This window comes from Gossypium hirsutum, chromosome A01 (assembly GCF_007990345.1).
Source record: "Gossypium hirsutum isolate 1008001.06 chromosome A01, Gossypium_hirsutum_v2.1, whole genome shotgun sequence".
NCBI classification, from domain to species: domain Eukaryota; kingdom Viridiplantae; phylum Streptophyta; class Magnoliopsida; order Malvales; family Malvaceae; genus Gossypium; species Gossypium hirsutum.
In genome coordinates this window covers 2,747,223-2,763,506 of record NC_053424.1, presented here as the reverse complement: position 1 = coordinate 2,763,506, position 16,284 = coordinate 2,747,223, and the positions used below count along the sequence as shown (strand labels likewise).

At 29.6% G+C, this 16,284-nt stretch overlaps 3 protein-coding genes and 4 non-coding genes across 8 annotated transcripts; 5 read left to right on the top strand and 2 right to left on the bottom strand.

The window, feature by feature from the left end:
- LOC121232365 (probable prefoldin subunit 3) lies at positions 1–3,147 on the bottom strand. Of its 2 annotated transcripts, XM_041118176.1 has the most exons (7): positions 2,759–3,130; positions 2,579–2,636; positions 1,853–1,924; positions 1,321–1,440; positions 1,138–1,239; positions 334–455; positions 1–226 (listed from the first exon to the last, which is right to left on the bottom strand). In XM_041118176.1, the coding sequence occupies exons 1-6, from the start codon at positions 2,908–2,910 to the stop codon at positions 369–371; spliced, it is 591 nt and encodes a 196-aa protein (XP_040974110.1). In that variant the 5' UTR covers positions 2,911–3,130; the 3' UTR covers positions 1–226; positions 334–368. The 2 variants fall into 2 exon arrangements, with proteins under 2 accessions (XP_040974110.1, XP_040974113.1); XM_041118179.1 differs by having other exon boundaries at positions 1–455; positions 2,759–3,147.
- A 3,991-nt stretch (positions 3,148–7,138) lies between these two features.
- LOC121207055 (small nucleolar RNA R66) lies at positions 7,139–7,216 on the top strand. The gene has a single exon (XR_005902217.1). It is a non-coding gene; the product is annotated as a small nucleolar RNA R66 (small nucleolar RNA).
- A 64-nt stretch (positions 7,217–7,280) lies between these two features.
- Positions 7,281–7,373, top strand: LOC121207252 (small nucleolar RNA snoR118). Its single transcript, XR_005902349.1, has one exon. It is a non-coding gene; the product is annotated as a small nucleolar RNA snoR118 (small nucleolar RNA).
- A 515-nt stretch (positions 7,374–7,888) lies between these two features.
- Positions 7,889–7,982, top strand: LOC121207263 (small nucleolar RNA snoR118). The gene has a single exon (XR_005902360.1). It is a non-coding gene; the product is annotated as a small nucleolar RNA snoR118 (small nucleolar RNA).
- A 997-nt stretch (positions 7,983–8,979) lies between these two features.
- TRNAD-GUC (transfer RNA aspartic acid (anticodon GUC)) lies at positions 8,980–9,051 on the top strand. Its single transcript has one exon. It is a non-coding gene; the product is annotated as a tRNA-Asp (tRNA).
- Positions 9,052–10,170: 1,119 nt separating this feature from the next.
- LOC107936108 (probable enoyl-CoA hydratase 1, peroxisomal) lies at positions 10,171–12,890 on the bottom strand. Its single transcript, XM_016868769.2, has 3 exons — positions 12,244–12,890; positions 11,006–11,288; positions 10,171–10,349 (listed from the first exon to the last, which is right to left on the bottom strand). The coding sequence occupies exons 1-3, from the start codon at positions 12,651–12,653 to the stop codon at positions 10,248–10,250; spliced, it is 795 nt and encodes a 264-aa protein (XP_016724258.2). The 5' UTR covers positions 12,654–12,890; the 3' UTR covers positions 10,171–10,247.
- Positions 12,891–13,765: 875 nt separating this feature from the next.
- Positions 13,766–15,595, top strand: LOC121232362 (probable pectinesterase 67). Its single transcript, XM_041118172.1, has 5 exons — positions 13,766–14,087; positions 14,425–14,587; positions 14,661–14,867; positions 14,959–15,206; positions 15,295–15,595. Exons 1-5 carry the CDS (start codon positions 13,795–13,797, stop codon positions 15,446–15,448), a joined length of 1,065 nt encoding a protein of 354 aa, XP_040974106.1. The 5' UTR covers positions 13,766–13,794; the 3' UTR covers positions 15,449–15,595.
- Positions 15,596–16,284: the final 689 nt, after the last annotated feature.

The following is a 16,284-nucleotide window of genomic DNA, read 5'->3' as shown; positions in this document are numbered from 1 at the left end:
TTTCGACTGCAAATAGTTGGATTCATCAAATAATAATAATCAAACGGTTAAACTTAAAAAAAGTTGGATAAAAGGCCATGGAATTACAGGTAAAAAAAAAAGCACCCCTAACGATCACAGTGAAAACAAGTGTTCCATATGATGTCCAAACGTTTTACTATTTAACTATCATATTTCAAAAACTGCTCCCAGCAACATCAGCATGTGTTTTCTCACTTCATTGAACCTAGAATGGTGGAAAGTGTAGATATGGGGAGACCATGGAGTGAAATTCCAGATTGACCGGGATGAAAAGTTCAATGAAATAACGAAAAACAGGGAATAGGTGCATACTCTCCACATCTATGTAATGGAATGGTATTCTAGGTTCATGAATCCTTAGATGTGCTAGAAGCGGCGATTTGACGAATTCTTCGTTGGTGAACATCCCAATTATACACACGAGCGATGGTTACCTGCGAAATGGTACCAAAACAATCGGGAACAAAAAACACACAGATGCTGATGATATGTACATATCATATATATATATATACCGAGCAGGCATTAAGCACAAGGCATCTATTGCAAGAAAGTCCTTCTGCCATGTGCTTTTGGTGGATTTAATCCTTTTACTATAATTTGATCATTTTTAGTTCCTTTACTATTCAAAATGTGTGTTTCAATCCCGAGATGAACCCTTTCTTCCCATGTGGTTTATTTTTCATGAACATGTGACGATGGAACATATATGCTGTGGCATTTTTTGTATGGTTGGACAATTTTTTTTGCACATTTAAAAAAGACAAAAAGAAAAGATATTGTATTCGTCCAACTGTGCAAAAAAATGTGAAGGTGTATATCCCCATCACCATGTACTTTAACAAAAATGAAAGACAAGTCAATTTATTTGACAGAACTAATGCTGAAAGGTTAACATCGGGACTTAAAACACACATTCTGTGAAGTAGACAAACTAGAAAAGATCAAATTATAGTAGGGGTACTAAATCCACCGAAAAAACATAGTACAGGGACTTTTTATAAATTTGACCAATTTTCTAACATCGCTAATCAATATGAGCTGCATAAGGAGCTAGTATGCTTTAAAACATCACTAGACACTAGGATGTAATATAATATAGAACAACGATACTACCTGGGTTACAGTCACTTGATCCCTCAAGAACTGCAAATCAGCTATAAGAACTTCTAAACTTGCTTTTGCGTTTTCCAAGTTCTTTTTCAGTAGCGAAGTGGCCTGCACATGGAAAGTTACGGAATTAGTCTTTTCTGCTGTTAAAACGCACAAACAGTAAGCATCCAGTTGCAACTATTGCACCTCTTCACATGAATATTCCAACATGACATTTGCTCCCAGCCATAAACAAACTGAATCGTTATCCTCAATGCGAGCTCGTGAGTATATGCCTTCAGAGACTTCGAAATCAGCAATAAGAGCCTATATAAGCCAAAAGTACCATTACAAGTCATTAGCATATATGCAACACATTTAAGAGATAAAGAAGTCCAAATCCATTTTTCAAGCTTGTTTGAACAACAAGCATGCAAACTGTAGGATTTGAGAACTTAACACCTAACCAAGCACAGTATGAATGTCTTATACAATTCAAACCCAGATTCCAAAATAATAATCATGCCTGAACCTATTGAATTTCATGCAATATTGGCCCATATATAGCAGATTACAAATTCACCAGGTTTAGTCACATGAGAAATGAACAAAACTAACGAGTTTCATCGTGTTTTAGTGATCCATAACACCTCAAGTTCCAAAAAGAAATGAAGAATGAAAATCTTCTTTAAACAGAAGAAACACAACATAAAAGTCAAGATATCAGAGAAATACAAACCTCACCGGTACCCTTCTTAGCTTCTAGAGTGGCAACCACATCCAAGCATTTCTCGATATCAGGAATTTTTGCCTGATGACCACAATAAAAACTCATATTATCCAAAAAAAAAACCCATGACATGTCAATATCTTTAAGCAAAATATATTGAGCATGAATGAGAAAGTGTAGCCTGGTTGAACTTTGGGAGGGAATTAACATAGATTAACCCAACATAAACTATCATGTAACTAAACATCATCGGAACATAACATGGTATGCATAAAAAGCTTAATTGCATTCACCCAAAGCCTATACAAAAAGCTTGAATTAGAAAGGCAGATTCTAACATGATAACACCGTTAAAAAAGGGAAAATTACATGCGAAATTTGATTTTGCCTCGCTACCATTCTCTCTCGCTATGATCTAACAAGCATTTCCCCAAATAATCAAATTCATAGTAATTTACCATGGACCCCATAGATGGAGAACCATTTTGTTGTAATATCTTTGATTTCAAGGATTAAAAACCAATTAACAATCAAATAAATCAACAGCATTTCCCCCATGATTGGTTCACTAATGAATTTATTTTTATCAATCTTCATGAAAAATGGTCCACCATTTTTTTAATAAAACACATTAACATAAATATAAACTACAAAAATAGCAAAAACACTATCAAACATCTTATACTACACTAAAAAAACAATAGTAAGTGAAAGAAAAAGATCTCAGTATAATACCTGAAGATCCCGTTGCTGAGCAAGAAGTTTCATCTCAACCAATTTATACTGCTGAAGCCTGAAAATTCAATAGCATCAACCAAATAAAATAATAAAGCAATTCAATCCCAACTAAACATGAAAACAAAAGGAAACCCTAAAAAAATGAAATTAAGTAACATTGAGAAGAAAAGGACGGACCTTTCTTGGAGAAAAGCGAGGGCGGAGTTGACATCGAACCCGGTTTGAGTGAGATAAGTCTCGACATCTTCTACGAATTGAGCTCCCGGTATTCCTCTTCTCTCCGTCGTCGTTTTGGGCGATTCCGTCGAAGACGAAGATGCAGCCGCCATATTTGATTGTTTCACGAAATGAGAAATGAGATCGTAGGAAGGTGTTCAACGGAAGATCCGCACGGCGAGCCTCAAAGGGGCTTTTTCTGGTCGTCGCTGGTGACTGCTGTGGGCGGCTGAGCTAGGGATCGGAGCTTTGGATTTTGAAGGTGGATACACTGAAGAAAAGGAAAAAAAAAGGTCAGTGAGTGAGATCGTGAGTGAGATCGTGAGATTAGATTATTCGAACTGACCGACGTCGTTTGGATGGTGGAAACGAACAGTACAAGATGGGCTACATGTTTGGGCCTATCTATTATTTTCAGCCCATTTGATAACATCATACAAGGAAAAAAAGGGTGAAAGTACCTGTCATGCCCCTCTATTGTAGGGATTGGTTTAAATTAGTCCCTATATTATTAGATCGATCGATTTAGTCCTTGCATTAGTAAAAAGAATTAAATAAGACCAAATTTTAACTGATTTAACATTTACGGTTAAAAAATATTATTTATTTTTTGACAAAATTAATATTTTAAAAGCTTTTATGACTCTAAAAATGAAAATATTTCGTTTAAAATCAAACTACAAATGAAATAATAATAATTTTTATGTTATTTTTTAAACATTAAATGTTAAATCTGTTGAATTTTTTATTCTTTTTACAAGTAATTCCACCTTGTGAATTATGTATAAATTCTTTGCTTGTTTGTTTGTGTGTTTAAATTCTATCATGTATAGATGTTGTTTCTATTTATTCTAATTTAGATCCGAATATATTTTAATTATCGATGATAATAGTTAATTCTGATTATAGTTATTTCATATCGATGTTATTTGTTAATTTTTTATTTTATCATATGTTTCACCTTTGTACGTTTATTTGATTTTTGTACATTTATTTTGTGCTTCTAATTCTTACAAGCTTAAATTCTTCTATTCTGATGATTTTTCATGCTCCATATAGACCACATAAAGAACGTTAGTAGTCACCTAATTATGAGTTGTTGTTTTTTTTTTAACTCAACTGTGAAAAGTTGTAACAGTTCATTTTTTAGTGCTGTCGAAAACAATGGTTTCAAGATCTTGTTTTTATAAACTGAATAATAAATATTTTTATAAATATTTACGGAGTGTCATTAAGGTGGTATTAAAGTTTCATTAAGAAATTTTAACGTTTCGGTAGTTAATTAATTAATAATAACCAAATTAAAAAAGTGCATTCCCAGGAGTTCATTCCCATAAATCGGACTTCGTAAATATTATTGTGTAGTTAATTAGGTTATGGATAGGTGAATTTGTATAAATTAAGAATAATTAGGTATAAAGACTAAATTGCATATAGGGTGAAAGTTGAATTATAGATTGAAGAAAAGCTAAAAGGGACTAAATAAGGAATTACGCCGTTGTTCTTTAGGTGTGGTATAAATTATATTAAAATAAGTTTACTTAATATATAAGTATATATATTATATATCATAATAATAATAAAACAAACAAAATAAAGAAAGAAAGAAAAAGAAATAGAAAGGTAGAAACGAAACAAAAAAGCAAAACCAAAAAAATAAAATAAAAGGAGAAAGAAGCAGTCCAAGGGCCTTAGGGTTTCAAAAGTTTCAAATTCAATTGATTAGTTAATTTAATCTTTTTTTTGTACTTTTTTATATTTTTAGAATTTCGGTATTAAATACTACCCGACTCATGTCAAAATTTTAGAAATTATTGAGTTCTTAAATGTTGCTAATGTTGAATAATTTTAGTATTAGAGATTAAATTGATAGATTTTTAAGTTAGAAGTGAAAAAAGATTGAATTGTAAAATAAATTGTAAATTGATAGATTAAATTATGAAAATTTAAAAATTTAGGGATATAAGTAAAATTAGAGAGTTAAATCTAGTTTAAAGTGAAAATTAAATAAAAATATAAAATTGATTGTGAAGAAATAAAATTAGTCTCAATTTAGGGACTAAATTGAAATTTAGACAAATGTTGAGTAAAATGTTGAAGTGTTCAATATGAAATTTAAATTGTATTGTATTGATAAAATTTAATTGTTTTAATTCTATAGCTAACGTCGTACCGGAACCCTCGACTAAAAAGGAGAAAGATAAAGTTGACGAAGAATTGCTAAAATTTCTGGTTTGTATTTATATAATTCGAATTTAGTTGTTAATTGTTATAATTTAATTTAATGTACATGATAAGTGTTGAGGTGAGAATTATTGTGTTTTGTAATTGAAACGGATTGATGCATGTTATATTAGAAAGAAAAAAAAAACCCTTTCTTTTAGTTACCATCATTATGTCTTACTGTTTAAAAAAATGGGATTAAGTCGATTGAGTCTTAGGACCAGTTCTGCATTGCTTTTTAAAAGCACTTCTGGCTCCAAAAGCACTTCTGGAAGAAAAACTGTGCAGAACAAGCTGTTTTTGGTTGAAATTTTTAGCTTTTTCTCTCCTAAAAGTATTTTTAGTGTTTAATTACTTTTTCACCCATCCAATAACATAGTACTTCCTTTTTTTTTCTTGGTACTTAATTAAAAATGTGTTAAAATCATTAATTAAAAATAAAAAATATTTTTTAAAATACTAATTACAAATATTTAATAGTTATATTTAAATATTTAAAATATAGTTTATACATTCTAATTAAATTTTATAAATAATTAATATTAATTGCTTAAAAATATTTAAAATTTATATTTTATATATTAAAATATTAACAAGAAGTTATAATTTTTTTATATTCTTACTAAAATATAATAATATTAACTAATTTAAATATTATTTAAATGTATATTTGTTACTTGATAATAAAATGTCTAAAATGGACATTTTATTTCTCAAAAGTACTTTTTGACAGCAATACTAAACACTCAAATTTTAAACCAAATTTTTCAAAAGCACTTTTTCACAACACTTTTCAAAAGTATTGTCAAACTAACCCTTAATACAGTTAGTATCGGTATTATTGTCAGTGCAGAAATATGTGAATTCAAATGTGCTTCAGCACATTAATTTTTATTTAAGGGTTAGGGAGGAGCTACGAGAGTTCTAAGCATTAAATAAAAAAAACAAAGATTAAGTATTGTGATACTATGAGTAAATAAAAAATGAAAAATAGGAATAGGGTGAAAAATTTGGATCAATTTAATTAAATTGATCCAACTAATCGATTTTTGTTTTTTTTAACTCAAAATTTCGATTTGGTTTTGGTTTTAAAATTTTGAAATAGAATTACTTGACTTTGAAATACATTTTAGTTTAAAGTTATATACTTTGTGACTTTATTTTGGTTTTGGGGCATTTATTTGGACTCAACATGACGTAGTCAATACTCAATGGGGGCATTAATGGTTATTTATTGACGCGAATAGTTTAAAAACGATTTGAACGTTAAGGGGAGGTATCGAGAGACCATCTGTCAATGTTTTGAATCAAGTGATTCAATATATATATGTTAAGATAGAAGTGACAAGTCAAACTTCATTAAAAAAGAATACGATCACATATCATTCTGACTAAATTAACCATAGAACAACCTCTAATGCAAGAGGATAAGGAGAGTCATGCCACGATTCAAATACTCATGCACTATGAAAATATATACCAATACAATAATATATTGTAAGTTTGTATATCAAATCTAATAAAAATATATAACTCAATTTTTATTGCTTAAAAAATTTTTTCTGACCGTACTTTGGAAAAGTCCCGGGTTACATATGATCCATTTATTTTTGGATAGAGAGCTTTGGGTTTTTGGCCCATTTATTTTTTTTTCCAAGGTCTGACCCTATGGGCTCAAACTTGAGCTACCCTTCCTAAAAGGGCTCACCATTAGGGTAAAACAGTCATTTTATAAATATTTTGAGGACTTTTTCGGCAACTCAAGTCCTTCCCTTACTCAAAACCCTAATTCCAGTTCCCCAGTATATATACCCATCCTCCGCTCTGCCTCCGCCTCCACTAACGTCAATCAACTTTTCTCTTTTCTTCGAAATTTTCTCTTCGAAATTTTCTGTAGAAATTGTCTCTTGATGGTTTCCCTTTAATCTAATATTCATAGTTTCAGGGAATTTCACCATCAAATTTTTAAAATTTCAAGAGGCATAGATTATTTGCAGAAGTTGAGTCACTTCTCCTTCGTTATTTTCCCAGGTTCAGTGAATAAGATCCTGCAAAATCCCCTTTTTTAAAAAAATTCCCCCAATATTTATTATTATTTTTAAAAAAATCATTAGGGTTTCCAATGATGGCATGAAATCTTTGAGACCTGATCAAATTTTTTGTTTGATGACAACTATAAGCAAATCCACTGAGGACCCTTTCTTTTTAATGCTTCATTCTCTTTTTTTTTTTGTAATTTTCAAGAAACCCATTGTTTTTATTATATGATGAAATATGCACTGGGCTCTGAGCAGTTTCAAATGAACTCTGCTTAATTTGATGGAAATTGCAGCCTAGAAAGCTAGTCTGATATTTTGAAGTTCCTTTTATGTTCGGAAATTAAGCTTGTTAAGCGAAGTTACGTTATGGGCATGGTATGGATTGCTGTTTTTGATGATTTGTTGCTTTCATTAACAGCAAATTATACCGTGCCCATGACTGTAGCATCACTCGGCAGCTCTATGGGTGTATATTTGCCAGTTCAAGGAAGAGAATTGCAGCATTAGTATCTTGTTCTGTGAAGTTAAGCTCTAATTATAGTTTTAGGGAATTTAACCCATCAATTTATTTCAAAATTTCAAGGGTTATGAGATCCTGTAAAATCCCATTCTTAAAAAATCCCTAATTTTTAAGGAAGAGAAAATTGCAGAATTATTAGTTTGTTCTGTGAAGTTAAGCTTTAAGTATAGTTTTAGGGAATATAACCCATCAATTTATTTCAAAATTTCAACGATTATAAGATCCTGTAAAATCCCCTTAAAAAATCCCTATGGGTGTTTTTTTTATAATTAATAAAAAATTTAATTTGTTTTTTATAAAAATTTATATGTAGATGATGAAGTATGCACTGGGCTCTAAGGTGATTTCAAATGAAATACACTTAATTTGATGGAAATTGCAGCCTAGAAAGCTAGTCTGATACTTTAATTTTTATCTCTGTTAAACTTGGGTAATTTATTTAAATAATATTAAAGAAAATTTTGAAAATTGTATTGATATTGTGGATAATGACAAATTTCTGTACTTCATCAAAGTGGTGTTCAATATTTATTTTCAATTTGTCTATTTGAAACTTTTTTTATGTCTTATGATTTTTTCTTATTTTGTCTATTAATGTGGTATTCTTATCTCTGATTGCTGAGGATCTCAAATTAAGTAATTCAAAAAAAAAAAATTAAACAAAGAAATAGAACATACAAACATTAAATGATTGAAAATTAATTTATTTTAAGGGGAGGAGGAGGAGTACTTGACCCTCAAATTCAATAGATAGAGGAAGTTTATTTAATCACATAATTTGGGCTTTTAAGATAATGGTCTCTAGTTTTTTTATCAAGATTTGGGATTTTTCTATTGGATTGGGTCATTTTGAGGCAAGTAGAATTATTTATGACGAAAATGTTAAAGCTTCATGAGAATGATTCGATGTTTTTGTAGAGTGAAATCATGCAGTAAAATAAAAGATTTTAGGGTGTAAGGCTTGGAAGTAAGTAAAATAATTTTTTAAGGGAAAGGTTGAATTTTTTTCTATTAATAATATATTTTTAATATTAATTTCTTACAATATAAATGAGAGTTTGAAGTCAAGCTATCATGACCATAGACGGAGATCACTTTTCTTCGTATTTTGTAAAATTAGAAGGGAGAACAACAAAGGAGAATATACAAATGTTGGGGTAAAACTTTAAACAAACTAAAACTGCCGATTAATCTATGTATGGTTTTCTACCAATCAAATCTCTTTGTTGAACAGCAAGCATAGAGTCTTTCCTTTAGTTCTTTTGCAGCCAAATTCTATTATAATTAAACAAGTCGTTGTAGTATAAAAAATTAAAAACTGATGAGTTGTATTCGTTAGATAAGAGGAAGTTTCCTTTAGTTTTTAATACATAGAGTCTTTCCTTCAGTTAATCAAACAAGTCGTTGTAGTATAGTGGTGAGTATTCCCGCCTGTCACGCGGGTGACCCGGGTTCGATCCCCGGCAACGGCGTTTTTTTTTAATCTTTCATCAAGTTTGTTTATGTTAAACTTCAATGACTGGTGTCTGTTAAGCAAGAAAATGAGAGAAATTTTATTTTAAAAAATGATATAATTTGGGTAAATCTTAGAGAATTTCATCCTACTAAAAAAGGCTTAAATGAAAAATATCTCATTTTTTCAATTTATGCACTTAGCTTTTTTTCATATTTATGTGTTTAAATTTATTTTCCTCACTATTTAATCTAAAATTTGTATATAGTATGTTTCATTATTTATTATATATTATTTTTAAATATATTTTTGTATTTTAGATTTTTGGTTTTCACGTATATATACACATGCGCGTATGTAATAAGACTTTTAGTGTAAGGTAGAAATACTATAGAAGCATTGAATGAGGAATTATATCAAGTTATATTGTATTTTGCTCCCTTTATTTAAAAAATGAATAAATTGTTCTTTTTTGTAAACTAACATTTGTATCTTAGAATATTAATCATTTCTATTATTAAAAATTAATGTGATTGATAAAGCAACTAGATCTCGTAGTGATGTACAAAGGTCAATTTTCAGTGGTAGAATGGATGAAAATTTTAACATATATATTAATTTTCCTTTTGATTTAATATACATGGATTAATTTTTTTATTTTTTGAATAAGAGAAAAAATTCAATCAAACTTTTTTAAAAAAAATAATTTCATTATAGGTTATTATCATACTGCTATTTTTGATATAATATCTAAAACTATTCATATCCCATCCCCGACCTTAAATATGAAGATAATGCGCTTCAACGCACTCGAACCCACGTCTTCCTGTACTAATAACAATATCGATGCCAATTGTGTTAAGACTCAATCAATTCAATTATACTTTTAGTACAAATACTTTCATAATACTTTTACTCATATTTTTTAGTTTTACTTAATTTGTTTTAAATTTGATTAATATTTTTTGAACAATCTCATTATAGATTCCGATTATATTTACTTTTTTTGATACAATGCTTAAAACTACCCATAGTCCCTCTCTAACCTATAAATAGGAGGATACTGCGCTTCAACACATGCGAACTCACGTCCTTTTACATTGGCAACAATGCTCATACCAATCAAATTAAGACACAGTTGACTTAAATTTATTTGATTAGATTGGATTTTTGAAACGGTGAAGAAAGAAAACGAAAACACAGAACATGAATGAATTACAATTTGGAAGATTTCTTTGAACTACGAACAGCTACGAATTCTTGCATCTTCTTAAACTGTTCTGTTGTCATTTTATCATAATATTTGTACGCCCTCTCCTGTAGAAGAATGAAAAAAATATATTATATACACAATTTAATTTTTTTATTATTTGATTAACTGATAATATGTATCGTTAAATATATAAAATTATTGGTAATGTATTTATAAGGACTAAATTAAATTAACAGTTATTATTAAATGAATTAATTTAATATTTATATATATTATTAGAAAGAATAAAAAATCCAAAATGTAATAAAATTAATATTTAAAGGATTATTTACAAAACTATAAAAACTCTAAAATGTTAAACAATAAATGTTATTTTTATTAAAATTTGACATTATTTACTTATTTTTAATAGTAAATCGACTAAATTGATCTATTAATAGTAGAGTAACTAATTTAATCGTATTGCTATAACTTATTTGATGCAGCGTCGGTGCATAAATTTCATGCATCATCTATGAATAATAGCATGACACTCCATCATTAAATAAAATAAAAAATAGCAGAGAACTTATAAATAAATACTAATAACTTTATTTAAACATTATTCAATAATAATTAATTAAACTTAAACCCGAGACAAAATTTAAAGCCAAAATCATTGGGAGTTATTAATATTTATTTACTATAATTATATTTAATATTTAACTTAATAATAATGTATCATATTATTATTCTTCTCGAACGAATGAAGAAAATATACCTTCTCCAGTGCGAGAGCTTGATGGAGATCCAACTTGAATCCGTCATTGATCAGAGATTTGTACCTAATAACAATGTCGTGATTGTTGTGGGCAACAACTCGTGCAATTTCTCGAGCTTTCTTCAACAATTCAGTTCCTTCAACAACGTAATTCACAAACCCTAATTTTTGAGCTTCTTCAGAAGTGAAAGGCATGGCTGTCAACGATACTTCACGAGCTTTGTTTGGTCCTATAATACGTGGCAGCTTTTGGGATAATCCCCATGATGGAACTATCCCGAATCTACATATACACATATAAAATTAGCATCCACCAATGGTGAAGTGATAACGATTTTTTTAGGGCCAAAATTATATTATAATTTATATAATAGTAAAAATATAATTTTATTATTTTAATTAATAATTTATATTTTAATAATTTTAAAAATATAAATATAAATTTTATTATTTTTAAAGCGAAATATAATTTTATCCTTATTAATTTAAAATTTTATAAATTATAAAAAAAATTAAATGAAAAATTGTCATTTTAAATAAATTAAACTCTTGTCATCTCCTTAAATTCGCCCCGATTCGAATGGATTATAATTTAATTATTATTTATATTATATTATATTGGATGTAAAAAATAATTATTTGAATTAAATTATATTTTTATTTAGTCTATAATTTTTAGTTCATCATTTTAGTATGATTTTATTATGTTATCACTTAAATGTTTTTGATTAATGTTAAAAAATAATAATTATTGGAATAAAATATAATTATATTTTATTTAGTTTATAATTTTTAGGTTAAATTATGATTCTAGTTTTTTTATTAAGTTCAGATTGAGGATTTAATCTTGATATTCATTTTACTCACATGATTTTTTTATACAATATTTAAAATTACTCATAACTCCTCCACAATCCTTAAATAATAGAATAATGCGTTTCAGCAGATTCAACTACATGTTTTTTGCACTTACAATAATATTAATGACAACCGAGTTGTGGCTATTCACATGATTTTTTTAATTCATATTAATATTTTTAATCTAAATAGTTTTAGGACTTAATTAATATATTAAAAAATTAAATCTTGAATTTAACTATAATATTGTAAAAAAACCCCATAATTTAACCTTTTTAAAAAAAAATACATATTTTATGTTTAAATTAATAAAAATAACTTTCAAATATTATATAGAATATTTTAAAAATTATTTCTAATTCTAGGAAAAAATACAAAACCTCGTATGGGTATCCATGAAGTTGGTTCCTTTAGCTGCGACGAGAATATCACAAGCGAGGGCGATCTCAAATCCGGCCGTCACCGCCACTCCGTTGATAGCTCCGATGATCGGTTTCGGACACTGTTCCATCTGAAAAACGGGATCGTACTCTTTGTCCTTCATGCCACCCTTGAAAACTTGTTCCGCCGCTGTCAAATCCAGTCCCGAACAGAAAGCCCGTCCTGATCCGGACAGGATAATGACCCGAACGGACTCGTCTCTTCCAAGGTCCTTGAAGGCCCGAGCCAAGTCAGTTATCATAAGCTGACTCAGCGAGTTGAGGGACGCCGGTCGGTTGATGGTGACGGTCGCGATTCCGTCCGGCTCGCGGCTCACGAGAATCAGATTCTCCGACGATGAGTCGCTCATTTTTTTTTTCTGGTTTATTTTGTGTGATTCCTTTTAAAAGTTTAATTTGGTTTTTGAAGAAACACAAAACATCGATTCCATCGATTATGGATTGGAGGTATCGAAATGCTTTCCTACAGATAAAATCAAATATAAAAAACAAATATGGAAAATGGTTTGATTTTGATGCAAAATTTAATCCTAAAAATCTAAAAAAGAAAAGCAAAGAAAATTGCAACCATGTATGATTCTGATTATAGCCCATTGGTGTTTTTGTAGTCAATAGTAAAGCATGAAAGGGGAGCTCTAGTAAATTTAAGGGTTAATTTCACTGTTAGTTACTAAATTATGAATAATTTTTTGTTTTAGTCGTTGAACTATTTGAAAGATTTTATTTAAGTGATTAAACTATTCAAAAGTTTTATTTAAGTCATTGGGCTGGTAAATATTTTTTAAGGTTTCGCTAGTGAGCTCTAAGTAATAATTTGATAATTGGTACGATTGATCGATTAATACCCATCGATGAGTAGAAGAACATAACTTAGATCCAAGTCAATTTAACGGTCAGTGTCGGAGGTTGGAGAAAAAAGTTGTTTGAATTTTGGTTAGTAGATTCGTGGTGTTAAAAGTTATTTTATGAGAATAAAACTGAACTATAGAAGAGAAGGGAGAAAAAAGCTTTTTGATTGGTACAAGCAATGCGAACAAAAAAACCCATAAAATATTGATTTTAACAGCCCAATGATTTAAATGAAAACTTCTAAATAGTTTAGTGACCGAATTGTAACTTTTTTTGTTAAGTTACCAAAACAAAAATTTACCCATAGTTTAAGTGCTAATAGTTTAGATTAACCTAAATTTAATGAATATTGTCTATTTAATGTTAACAAATCTTTTAACATGTTCAGTATTATTCTCAACCTAAGTTATTTTTCGACTCTTAAGAAATTCGAATATTTGAGGAAGCGGAAATCATGCATTATAAACCACAATTTTTAACCAAAAACCCACACATTATAAACCACAAATACAAGGATTTGTTGTAAAAACTTCTCTAAAATAGACAATTTTTTTAATTATTGTTTTCACCATCCAATTTCTACCCTAAAAAAAAACAACCTTCCTGTTATATAAATCTTGAGAAACCTCTAATAAAAGGCTCATGCAATCTCCTCTTCCCCTCAAAGCATTCCAAAATATGTCTCCAATAAACCTTGCATTTGCTTCTTTATTGATGTTCGCGATCTATTTCCCGTGTTTCGCCAACGGCGATGATAAGGGCCCCGTGACCGTCCTCGATGCCCCTTTGTTGACGAAGAAAATCAACAGTAATGTGACGATCAAGGTTGATATCAATGGCAAAGGGGACTACACGTCGATCCAAGAAGCAATCAATGCCGTCCCGAAAGGGAATTCTAAATGGGTTATTATCCATGTCAAGAAAGGGATTTATAGGTAAATTCATTTCTTTGCATCATTCATTTACTGTGGTTCAAGAGCGTAGCTAGGTACTGACTTGTTCTTAAAATTAACAATTTTCTATTTAAATCCTAAATTAATAAATGTATAACTTTAGCCTCCCTAAATATGATAAAATATGATAAAATGTTTGATTTAATCTTTTAAAAATTATAAAGATATAAACTATTAAAATGATGAAATTACATTTTTACTATCGTAAAAATTACAATTTAATTTTAACCCTTTAATTTTATTTTTTTTAAACTTTGCTCCTGCCATCATTACTTGACCGACTTGAATATTATCGAATGGTTTTTCTGAAATGTCGCAGGGAAAAGGTTCATATACCAAAAGATAAACGGTATATCTTCATGAGAGGCAATGGGAGGGGAAGGACCGCTATTATATGGTCCTTGAGTTCCGTCGATAATAAGGCCTCCGCCACATTTACCGTCGAAGCCAAGCATTTCGTCGCCTTCGGAATTAGCTTCAAGGTAATGAACAAAGAACAATCTTCAATTTTTAAAGCCCAAAATTTAACATCAACTTGCTCCAATTCAATGGCAGAATGAGGCACCTACTGGTGTTGCGTATACATCTCAAAATCAGTCAGTGGCAGCATTTGTGGGTGCAGATAGGGTTGCATTTTACCATTGTGCTTTCTTTAGCACCCACAACACATTGTTCGATTACAAAGGCCGACATTACTACCATAATTGCTACATCCAAGGCTCGATTGATTTCATTTTTGGCCGCGGAAGGTCGTTGTTCCACGTAAGTTTCAAATCGAAATCCGAGATTTTTCGAACACGAAACAGCTTCAGGTGTTTTATCCCTTTTTAATGATCATGTACATTACATGCAGAATTGCGAGATCTTCGTCTTGCAAGACAAGAGGATTGCGATCCACGGATCGATTACCGCTCAAAACAGGGAAAACCAAGAGGACCACAGTGGATTCGTGTTCGTCAAAGGCAAGGTTTATGGCATCGGAGGTGTTTATTTAGGAAGGGCTAAAGGAAAATATTCGACCGTGGTCTTCGCACAAACATACTTGTCCAGGACAATCGTCCCCGCAGGATGGACCGACTGGAGCTACCAGGGTGGCCCTGAGTAAGCAAGATTTACCATCTGTGTTCTAAATTCCACGTTTGTTATTCTCTTTTTTGTCTAATATAAATACCAACCTTTTATATGGCAGTCATCTGTTCCATGCCGAATACAAGTGTCACGGACCGGGTGCCGATACATTCGGGAGAGTTCATTGGGCGAAACAATTGACGGACGAGGAAGCTAAGTACTGGACTTCCATTGAGTTCATCAATGGCAACGTTTGGCTTCCTGCATGGCTTTGAACAGAAGATATATACTTTGCAATGAGGGGAAAATTTATGGAATTAGTTTATTTAAAAAAAAATTGATTTGTATTGTATGAGAGGAGAACTTTGGATGCATTCAATGTAGAGTTTCATAAGATCTAATGAAAATGAATAATACCATTTCAAAAAATATATATAATATAATACAAATATTTATAGTTTCGATATTTCCCTTTTAATATGTGTGTAATGATAATTTTATATCTCGTAAATAAAAAACTGGATTGGTGATGAAATATAGGGTGAGTAAAATTTGATTAGATTCAAAAAACTCGATAAACAATTAAATTTTGAATTAAATAATTCGAGTTATTTAGATCAATAACTCGAATAAAAAAATTAAATTTTTTCGATTTAATCCGAATATAAATTATACAACTAAAGTTATCTGAAAATCTGGATAAGAAAAGGTAAAACTACATCATTTTGATAAATATTTACCTTTTTTAAAGTTAAAAGTCGAAATCATTAAGTTAAATAATCTTGTATTTCACCTACTAGTTAAATAATCAGTCCATGTAAACGTAACATTGAATACAAATAATAGGATTTGTTAACTCAACTCAAAATTTTTTGACTCAATTCGACTTGATTTGAAAATTTTTCAAATTGAGTTCGGTTACTAAAATAATATTCATTTAAATTATATTATAAATATATTTAAATTAAAAATATAAAATATATAAAATATATATTATAATCGATTTAGATTAGATTAATTTAAATTATATTATAAATATATTTAAATTAAATAAATAATATATATTAAATTCGGTTAAATTGATTAAATAGGTTAAATATATTTTATTAAT

What these genes read in the sequence shown, in the direction of transcription:
- LOC121232365 (XM_041118179.1), bottom strand. Translation starts at nt 2,910, where the DNA reads ATGGCGGCTGCATCTTCGTCTTCGACGGAATCGCCCAAAACGACGACG. An exon ending in CTCAGCAACGGGATCTTCAG is followed by an intron (nt 1,925 to 2,578) that starts GTATTATACTGA and finishes TGTGGTCATCAG; the next exon opens with GCAAAAATTCCTGATATCGA. An exon ending in ATCAAGTGACTGTAACCCAG is followed by an intron (nt 456 to 1,137) that starts GTAGTATCGTTG and finishes ACCATTTCGCAG; the next exon opens with GTAACCATCGCTCGTGTGTA.
- LOC107936108 (XM_016868769.2), bottom strand. Translation starts at nt 12,653, where the DNA reads ATGAGCGACTCATCGTCGGAGAATCTGATTCTCGTGAGCCGCGAGCCG. An exon ending in TTCATGGATACCCATACGAG is followed by an intron (nt 11,289 to 12,243) that starts GTTTTGTATTTT and finishes GTGTATATGTAG; the next exon opens with ATTCGGGATAGTTCCATCAT. An exon ending in AAGCTCTCGCACTGGAGAAG is followed by an intron (nt 10,350 to 11,005) that starts GTATATTTTCTT and finishes ATTCTTCTACAG; the next exon opens with GAGAGGGCGTACAAATATTA.
- LOC121232362 (XM_041118172.1), top strand. Translation starts at nt 13,795, where the DNA reads ATGCAATCTCCTCTTCCCCTCAAAGCATTCCAAAATATGTCTCCAATA. An exon ending in GTCAAGAAAGGGATTTATAG is followed by an intron (nt 14,088 to 14,424) that starts GTAAATTCATTT and finishes GAAATGTCGCAG; the next exon opens with GGAAAAGGTTCATATACCAA. An exon ending in CCTTCGGAATTAGCTTCAAG is followed by an intron (nt 14,588 to 14,660) that starts GTAATGAACAAA and finishes ATTCAATGGCAG; the next exon opens with AATGAGGCACCTACTGGTGT.